This window comes from Natrix helvetica (assembly GCF_964273705.1).
Source record: "Natrix helvetica genome assembly, chromosome: 1".
NCBI classification, from domain to species: domain Eukaryota; kingdom Metazoa; phylum Chordata; class Lepidosauria; order Squamata; family Natricidae; genus Natrix; species Natrix helvetica.
The window spans coordinates 242,208,417-242,218,604 of NC_138548.1; the positions used below are offsets into that span (position 1 = coordinate 242,208,417).

Sequence of the window (10,188 nt, forward strand, 5' to 3'; positions counted from 1 at the left end):
GGAGAGGGGCTGGGTCTGTGGGTACATATCTCCCTCCTAGCCAGCACCTGAGATCCCCCAAAAGATGTGCCCTTCTGCAGTCGCGCCATCACCCCTAATGCTCGTCTCTCCCATCTACTCCAGGGGGGCTATGCGGCCTATAGATACGCCCAGCCTGCGGCAGCGGCAACAACAGCTTACAGCGACAGGTAAGCCATCTTCCTCCTTGGCATCTGGTCCCCTTGTCAGCCCATCCCTTGGATGAAGGGATTCATAATGGCGGCCCTGCACTAAGGAATTGCTACTGATGCACCAGGGGGTGGAGAAAAGGGACAGCGCTGCTTTCCCTCAGAAACGTTTTCCAACCCCCATGGACTGGTTTGCCCAGGGGGAAGGGGGAATATTGGAAGTCCTGGCAGACTTCCCTGAAAAAAAGCAGCAGAGTCCTCAACACTCAAAAGGGCTGGGAGCCAGGGGTGGGTTACTGCCAGTTTGCAACCCCTGCGTGCAAGATGCGCCCTGCGCGCACGTGCGTTCCATGTAAATTGTTCTGCGCGCATACACAGAACAATGTATAGTGAACTGCGCATGCGCAGTCACTACAATTCAAAATGGGGGCGCCCAAGCAACAGCGAGGGAACTGGTGCAGGGGCGTGTCAGGCCTGAGTCGCTGCCTGAATTCCACTACCGGTTCAGCTGAACTGGGCCGAACAGGCAGCAACTCATCTCTACTGGGAGCTGGTTTGTACACAGTGCAAAGACTCTCTGGTCTGAGCAATGCCTCCTCCTATCCCCTGTTCTTGTTCCCCTCTCCTGCTCTTCACAAGCAACCATTGCCTCTCCACCACCACCCCTTTTTTTTTATATATACTTGTCACTGAAGTGTGTGCGCTTTCTGGCTTGCCAGTATACAGAAATTCATGCTGATAAGATGAATGGCTATATTGAAGTGGCCTGCATTTGGAGGGGTTATGTTGTTAAACGGAGTCTCTCGGAGGCAACAAGACAACTCAATTAATCCTTTGTGCTTATCTTCCTTTTCTAAACACAATTATTACAAGTGGGGGGGTAGGAAACATTGAAGGGGGCTTTTTGTTTTGATTGTTCACTCAGCCAAGTGCTTTTTCAATGTGGCTCCACAAAATTAGGGGCTGGAGCACACTTTCTGGGAGAAGTCACTTCTCTGGGCTCCAAGGAAATTCTGATCATGCACCAAAGACATTTCATTCAAAGCAAAGTTGCTTTTCCACACTGCGGGGCCTTTTCACTGCAGTTATCGAAGCCAAAACAATTTTGCAAAACCAAGCAGCACTTCTTCACACAGGCCTAGCTATTACAGTGGTGGCTGCGGAAGCTTTATTTGGGAAGTGGGAGAGACTATTTTCTTAATCAGGTATTTATTGACATGCAATTGTCTTATCATCCTACTCCCTTTACATGTTTTTAACATCCTATTTTAAAAAATGTCGTTTAATTAGGTTAGCGGTAGATTATTATTCTGCTGTTAATAAAAAGCAGGTTAAAGATGCACAACAAAGTAATAACTGGGTAAATAAATAGGAAGGATGCGAAAATATTATGAGAAAGAATACATTATAAAGTGCTTAACTAAGAAATATTGGGATAAAACTGGGGCAGAGTGACCCATTGCAAGAAATATTACTAGCAGAGCAGTACATTTTTATCAGTGGCATTTTATTCTACTCAGAAACATGTTTCTTTCTCCTGCTTTCTATATTTGTATTATCATGCTCAGTAAAGCAATGTGTGTATTCAGCTGTTCAGTTCCACTTAAAATGCACATATGTTGCGTTAATTCATAGGGAGATATCATAAAAAGTGTGCCGTACCCTCATTAAGAAAGGAAGCTATAAACTAAGGCTTCTTCCACATGGCAGCTTTTAATTGCTTGCCTTCCATGTAGAAACCTGCAGGAAACAAAACCTTTCCAGATTTCACTCCAGTTTTCCTCCTTTTTGGCCATGATGGTGGCCTGGTGCTCACTTCAGGCTGCATTTATCGTAGTCCCAAATGGTGGGTGTTCCCACTTCTTGACTACTTTCTTTCCATGGGGGATATTTCGGGCTACTGGTTTCCATTGGAACGTTTTTAATATGAGCCCCTTCCTTGCGTGTGGACCAATGGTCCAGAAAAGAGAAGTACTACAGTTTTCTCATTCTTCTAGTCGGTTGAAAGGAGTCACAACTCTTGCAAATTTCACCTAATTAAACAAAAAACAAAAGATCCTTGTTTCCCCATTCCACCAATCTATCTATATAAATAAAAATGGCTGTGTGTGTGTATATGTGTGCGCGTTCCAGCATAACTCTGGAACGCCGCACGCAATTTCAACCAAACTTGTACACAGATGACTTACTCTCTGGAAAAAAATATTGTGGGGGTAAGACACCCCTAATACCCCTCGGGGTATATGTTCTGTTAAGATGCAGCCTGTTGTGCCTTAAAATGGCTTCTACTGTACTGCTGTAAAATGGCTTCTACTGTACAGCACAGTGGAGTTGCCATGGTAACGGCTTCACAGTACTCCACGAGGGTGCTCCCTCTGGTAGGGGGGAAAATCCTACATTACAAATTATGTTTGGTCCAGACATTTTCCACCTATAAATAAATACCCGGGCAACGCCAGGTTATCAGCTAGTTATTTTAAAAAAAAAAAGCTTAGCCTTTCATTATTCTACTAGTGAGCTTTCTTTTTAAAAAATGTCAGTGTTTCACCAGTTCTTCTTGGAAAACAAAGAAAAAAGTATAGCTTTTCTGGTCCAGACCTCTGGTCAGAAGGGAGCAGCCCCCCCCCCCTGCAGCCCCCCCGGGCATAATGGTCAGGAGGACAGTAACCGATGGCCAGGGAAGCAGGATCATTCCCAACACCAGGCACAGTTTCCCTTAGAATAGAGGCATTGGCCTACGGTGAAATGAAGCCCAACAACTGACCAACGAGATAAGTCAGAAAACACATTTAATGAACGTCCGGGGGGGGGGGGGCAGGCAACTGCCTTCCTGATGGATTGAGGGTGTTGCGTGTTTCTACCCTTGAAAGATGGCTCACAATTATACCGTGTTTCCTCGAAAATAAGACAAGGTCTTCTTTTCTTTTGACCCCCGAAATAAGCGCTTGGCCTTATTTTAGGGGAGGTCTTATTATTTTTGAGGTGCAGGAGGCAGTGAGCGTGGTCACCTCATGGCTGCTGCTATGTTGTAGTATTTTGGGGGGAGGGCTTATTTTAGCACATGCACTTAAAAGTCCGATTGGGCTTATTATCTGGGGGGGGGGGTCTTATTTTCAGGGAAACACAGTACTTGCATTGGGACAAGCTGGTTTTGCCAATCAGATTTAACATTCACATCTGACAAGGAACATGTATGTGTGGTCTTAGATGGTGATGCTTTCAGCAGAGCCCTTCCCATCTAAGGCACTGCAGCCCTGTAAAGTGGGTCATTGTTAATACTCTGGTCCTAACCTACTATACAGGGCTGTTTCAGGATTAAAAGTTGATTCAAGCTTCTTTTCCGGGACACACTTCTTGATCTTAACCAAACTGCCCAGAAGCAATGATTTCTACGACATTCACATCGTTTTCTTGGCAACAGTATAGAAGCAGATTAGCAGTGCCCAATTCTAGAATGTCTTTCTGATTTCTCAGTCTAACCTGGGAATTCCTGGTGGTCTCCCATCCAGAGAATAACAAGTTCCAATCTGGTTTGCCTTTTCAAAATCAGCCAGCACTGGCTAGACGCTGCTACCTTCTGTTACATTATTTACAGATAAGAAATCCTAAGGATTCTCATGATAAAGTCTTCTTAGAATGTTAGTTTTTCTACCTTCACGTTAATTCCATTCTTCACTTGAGATTCTTGGTCAAAGAGTTTCGAAAATTTTAGCTGTTGGTTGTTTATTCATTTCTCCCCCCACATAAAAATCCTCACATAATTTCTTCCTTTTTGACAAAAGATATTGACAAAAGATTTGCTCCAACTTCATCCACAGCCAGGAAACAATTATTTACATTCTGTGTGTACCTTACAAAACCAGTTCTAATCAGCACGACCCAGTCACCCAGGCACTCCTACGCCTCCTTTGATTAAAATAAATAGTGATCTGTGCCCTCATGGAATTGCAGGATGCACACACGAAGTTAAACAAGGATAATGTGGAAGAGCTGCAGCTGGGATGACTCTACCCCACATCCTTTGGCTGCCAAATGGTTTTATTCCTTCCCTCCTGGGAAAGCAAATACTCTTTTCCTGCTTCTGGGTTACACACTTTCTCCCCTGCAAATCACACCTTCACAATCTCTGTTTGCACAACCGGAAAAGCAGAACTAAGGTAGTTGTTGTTTTTTTTTTGTGGTACAAAATGCACAGAACTGAAGGAAAAATCCAAAATTCCTTGCAGACCTCAAAGGGACAATCATAAGACTACACAGCTGGGGGCCCTGTCCTACCAATTTCCCCCAACTTTCCAAAGAAGGCTTGCCCACTTCTTGTGTAGGCTGTAGGGATAACCTGTACATTTTGGGGGCATTAGTATCTCTCTAGGAAAGGACATCCTTACCGTGACTTCTTGTTCATCCTGAAGCCGATCTTTTCCTTCTCCCTTCCCAAATTGAATCCCAGCAAAAAAGGGAATGAGGATTGTCAATAATAAAATGTAGTTTTTGAATTCTAACCCTCTCCTTTTTGATATGCTTATAGTTTGAAATGATGTCTCTCTGGGGTGTGGAATTGGAGCAATTTACTACTGGGTCGCTTTCCCCAATTGGCATCCCGCAAACAATGCTGCAACGGCAACCGCTGGCATTCCCAAGCGGCATGGCTTTAAGGCTGGGGTTGCTGTCCTACCATTGTGATGGCGAATCTTTTTGGAACCGAGTGCCGAAAAGGGAGTGTGTGCACACGCTTGTCGGAGGCCGCAACCTGGAAGAGAAGCTGCCCAGGGGGCATGGGTGCACCAGAAAATGAACTTATGGTTTCTGGCGCATGCATGCGTGCCATCTAGTTATTTTTCTGGCTACTGCCGTGCATGGACGCACGACGATCAGCTGGCCAGCATGCATCCTTGTACCGGAAAACGGAAAACCAGCTCTTCCAGTTTCCGGCACTGCCGCATGCACAAAGGCCAGGTGGTTGTGGTACGGCAGGCACACCAGAAACCCAGATGGGGAACAGGCAATGCCGCGCATGCCAGGCAACATGGCTCCGCGTGCCATTTTGGGCATGCGTGCCATAGGTTCGCCATCACGGTCCTTGCACATTTAGCGGACACCCACTTGGGAAAAGTAACTCGGGGGTCTTTGCTAAAAGCTCAGCGAGCATTTCTTGTTGTTTCTTCTGTGTGTATCATGATTTGAAGCAAAGTTAATGATGACTGGGGCCTGATTCGTGGTTTTTTGAACACTTAGGGTTGGCAACTCAGCGATTCCTCAGTTTCTAACGCTGCCCCCTGTGTTCGCTCCTAGTTACGGCAGAGTTTATGCAGCTGCAGACCCTTACCACCACACTATTGGCCCTGCTGCCACCTACAGCATCGGCACCATGGTAAGAATGGGGCCTTCTATCCCTTTGTGCATAGCCATCCAGGCCTTGGGGAGGGGGGAGGGGGGCGGTCAGGTTGGGTACTTGGGAAAAGAGGAAGAACGATCTGGGATGCCTCTGGGGACATTGACACTCGGATCTCAGCTGCAGCCCTATTAATCAGCTCTCCAGGGCCAGAGAAACCCTAAATCAGGAAGAGTCCTAGAGAAGCAGCCCTCGTCTAGGGCGGGGCCTCCCCCTGGCTGCCCTCATTGCCAGGGATGCGCATAATAGAAAGGAAGGTTTCCTGAGCAAGCGATGCCCTTCTTAAAAGCCACCTGAAGCAAGCAGCTGCTTGTACAGGTGTAAGGGGCCCTCTGTTCAGAAGCAGTGCTTAAAGGAGCAGATGCGGGGGGGGGGGGGGAGTGGGTTGGAGCTGAGCAAGGTGTGCGTGCACAGGGACCCTCCCCCGCAAAGCCACCTCCCCCCCCCCATTCCTTCCTGTTTCTGAACACACTTCCACATCTGGTTCCTGCAGTGATGCCTCCTTGTAAACAGGTCTCTAGGCAGCATCAAAGAGGAGAAAGATTTCAAGCCATCCTGTCATCACCTTTGCCCATCAGGGCCTTCCTAGGGATAACCACGAGAAGTTCCACCAGCTCATACAGATTTGCATTGAACCCTGATAGCCAAATATGGCTTTTTCAGGCTCGTGCCTCAGTGTGCATATTTTCCAATGAGACAAACCGAGACAGGAAGACCATTTTATTACAATTTATCAGAATATTCAGACAAAAGGGATTCCTCGTTCAAAGAGGGAACCCAGATCTTTAGCTTACATCCCCGTTTATAGTTAACATAACAAAGAAACCTGAAAGAGGAAAGTTGATTGGACTGGATAACAGCATACATGTTTATTAAAATGAGGTCTGAAGGGGAATACATTGTAAGGAGAAAGGTTGTTTAGGGTTCACAAGAGATAAGCCAGACCCCCAATTTGTACTAACGAACTTTTCTTATCAGGAACTAGTCTCCAGCTTGTTTGTCAGTTGAGGAATGTTGAAAGCTAATAAATCTTTAACATCACTTTAAAAGAAAGAATATAAATCAGATTAAAATACAAACTAACAATGTTAGTTAACAAATAACAAAACCCATGTTATTTGCCCCTCAACCCTCAGAAGGAGGAGAATACTGAGAGGGAGGCATCTGCCTAGATTAAGGGAAATGGAGGCATGGTTCTGCAAGGCCTTTGCTTCCTTTACCCATGGAAGGATTCCTAGCAAAGTGCTAGGCCACCTGCCCCCAAAGCACCATTTTACTTTACTCTCCTTTTTAAAAACGCATATCTGCCTTATCCGTCTGGATGGTTTTCCTGTGAAGCCTGCCCCAAGGCAGCTTTGCATTCTGGAAGGTTGAGTCCAACCACCACCACCCTTTACTTCTCCCCCCTCCCCCCACTGCTCCCATCTCCTTAGAAGAAGTTCTCTGCCAGCCTCAGTGCCCAGCCCCATATTGGCTCCAAGGACAGGGCAGGGATGGGCTGTGCCTCTCCTTTATACTGATTGGCTTTTTCTCCGTCTTTGATGTTGCAGGCTAGTCTATACCGAGGAGGGTACAGCCGCTTCACTCCCTACTAGCAAGACAGACCCAGACCCTCCTCACAGTAGTAACACTGACTGCTCCTTAGAAATCCAACCAAAACCCCGTGGACATGGGCCCCTGCCCCCTTGCTGCTGGCCCTCGGCAGCCTAAATCACCCATCTCTTTACCTCAAGCCGCCTGCCATGCCTCTCTTCCCACTTGTCTCTGATGGTGTATTGGCCATGTTTGTGTCATTTTTGCAAAGCAGCCAGCCAGGGAGCTGGATCAGGTGCCTGCTTTTACCACACAAAGACACACACACATCCACCCCAACAAGATAACCTCAAGGAAGTCCCCTTCCTCCTGTAGAGCCGCCCAGTGTCTGAGTTCTCCTGTTAGATCAAGTCCCATGGCAGCCTTTGGGATACTATTGGAGGAGGCCCCTGTGAGGCCATTTCTGCTCTCACACATCTAAAGGAGAGGCTCTGGCCAAAGGAACTCAGGATACCGTCCCCCTCAGGTGCAGTGGCCCTTCTTCTCCCTCACACCAAAGGCAGGGCAAAAGTGCCAGGCGGGCAGCAGCCCAGATCCTTCCCATAGGAGACACACAGGCCCTGTGTCAGATCAGAGGGGCATCTTTCTCCCTCTCTTGCAAGGGGAGAAAAACTGAGTTCCCCTCTTCCCATTGGGAAATGAGTGAGGGAAATGACTGCTAGGCTGGCCTTGGTACAGATGGGGAAGTATTCTGGAGAACGTGCAGCGGGTAGGAGACACCACAGGTCCCCTCTGGGCCTAGCATGTAGGTCTCTGAGGGAACTGACTGGGTTCCAACAATCCCAGCTTCTTTCCCCAATGCTGGCTACCAGTTCTATGCTGGGCTTGGGTAACATTCCTCATCCCTAATTTTGCTGAGCAAAATGGGCCCACAGCTGGGTACAAAAGGGGCCTGCAAAGCTTAAAGATACTTGGGAGTCCCACTTCCCAAATCTAACATTTTGGACCAGCACACACAGAGCAGAAAGCGCTTCCCTGCCTTCTCCCCCTGCCCCGTTTCCCCCCCAGGCCACAGCCTGCAGGTTGCTCCATAGAACATTCTGCCTTTGTTTTCTGTTGTAGTGAAACCTTCAGCTGTTTCCTTCTGGGACCAGGAAGGGCACAAAACATTTTTTTTTAAAGCAAAGCAACAAACAATTACAAAACTAACAAGCCAAGCGACTGAGTGAAAGCCCCCTTCTGTCCACACATGCGCCCCAAGCGACAGGCCAGCCGGAGCGCAACTACCGACAGTCTGCCCGGACAGATGGACGGCAGGGCAGCCCCACGCAGACTCCACAATGCCGTCCGCATCAGGAGACCCGTGCCCTGCTCCTCCCCGCTGCAGACCATGGGACCAGGAGGGACAGGTACTGACACAGACTGGAATCTGCAGGCCCCAGGCCATCATGTCTTCCTTCCAGCCCTCCTGAAGACCTGCGGCCCTTCCAGACCGCAGAAGACGCCATGAGCGCCCGGCAGGGCTAGCCGTCCTGCTTCTTGCATCCCAGAAGTTCCCAGTGTTTTCGCGCTTAGCTGGTTCATCCGTTGGTCAAGTCGGCAAGCCTTGGATTCCTGTACGGTGTAGGGCCAGGCTGAGGGCTTCTGGGGTATGCCGGTGGATGGGCACCCCAGGTTTTCAAGGGGGGTTTCTTTGAAGAAGTTGCACTTTCCTCTCCCCCTGAGGATCCCGGCTCCCATCGGCCCACAAGGCAGCCAGCTCCACCCCGGCAGCTGTCCTTGAGGGAGGCCTGGCTGAACTCAGAGCTGAGAACATCCGAGATCTCCAGGTCTCCCCCAGAATCTCCCACCCTGCTCCGGAGGGCCGAGAAATGCCTCCCCCTCCATCACACTGAAGCCAGGGTGCTGGGCAAGCATTTCCTCAAGGACTGTGTGGCTGGCAAGGGATAGCAGCATAGCCCCCAGCTGGGGAGGGGGCCAGGCTGGGCACCAGGGCATTCGGAGAAAGAACCGTTTTGCTACACAAACCAAGCTGCACCACCGCCGCTGATGCTGCCACCACCGCCGCTGCCGCCCAGGGTTTCCTCCCTGCCCACAGCCCTTCATGGGAGGAGTGCATGTCCCATTACCCGCCCACCCCACCCCAGAGCCAGATGGACTCAGGGCCTCCTCCCTGCTTCTGACCTCCCCTTGGCTTAGTCATCTCATGAAACCTCACTTTCTATTCAGCATTAAAGCTCCTGACATGCCAGCAACCAGATGATCCTCCTTTTCTATTCCCGTTGTATATAGCCCCACCTTTGCCACTCCTGCCCCCTTGTACAACCCACCCCTCCCATTTGCTACTCCCTCTCCCACCCTGGGAGCATTAGCTACCCACCCCATTCTATATGCTTCAAAAGTGTGACCATTCAAATAAACAGTATTTATTATTATTATTATTATTATTATTATTACTATTATTATTTATTAATAAAGGTTTCTTTCTTCAATGAGGATGGCTCAAGATTTTGATTGGGAGGTGGTTGAATGTGGTGAAGGGTGCAAACGGGAAGGACGCTGGGAATTTGCAAAAGGCAGGCTGTTCTAGGAGGCTCTACGACAACTCATCATAGGCAACTTGCCATGGCCAATTCACCACGGGGCAAGAGTTACACATAGTGGAATAGAATCATTAAAGAAAGGATGCCAAAGGAGGGACAAAATGAAATGTGCAAGATCAAAATTAAAATAATGATTTATTTTAAATAATTAAATTGAATCATTGAATTGTCCCATGGAAAGTTGGTCATGGCGAGTTGTCCTGCAGAGAGTCGGCCGTGAGTTAACTATGGCAAGTTGGCCACAGTGAGTTGGCCGTAGCAAGTTGTCCCATTCTGGCTCTAGGAAGAGGAGGATGTATGATAAAAATCCCAGACAGGAGAAAACCAGGGACAGAAAACAAATCTTTTCTAGTAAGGCAGTACAAGAAATCTTGCAGAAGATTGGTTCATGTGCCCAAACTACTAACCTCCTGAAAAACATTTCTGGCTAATTTGTCAAGGCCACCCAATCGTCTTGCTGCATCCTTTTCCCTTCCCTTCAATCCAATTTAGGTCA

The 10,188-nt window shown here is 48.2% G+C and overlaps 1 protein-coding gene across 13 annotated transcripts in view; it reads left to right on the forward strand.

Moving 5' to 3' along the window:
- RBFOX3 (RNA binding fox-1 homolog 3) overlaps positions 1-9,585 on the forward strand; it is a 469,732-nt gene extending 460,147 nt beyond the window's left edge. For 8 of the 13 annotated variants that reach the window (XM_081936818.1, XM_081936819.1, XM_081936814.1 and 5 more), the window contains 3 exons: positions 124-188; positions 5,400-5,535; positions 7,107-8,191. In XM_081936818.1, coding sequence (XP_081792944.1) covers positions 124-188; positions 5,400-5,535; positions 7,107-7,151 — 246 coding nt within the window. In that variant the 3' untranslated portion in view covers positions 7,152-8,191. Of the gene's footprint in view, positions 1-123; positions 189-5,399; positions 5,536-7,106; positions 8,192-8,211 lie in introns of those variants that run through there. The other 5 variants (XM_081936821.1, XM_081936815.1, XM_081936822.1 and 2 more) reach the window with 3 other exon arrangements.
- The last annotated feature ends 603 nt before the right edge of the window (positions 9,586-10,188 follow it).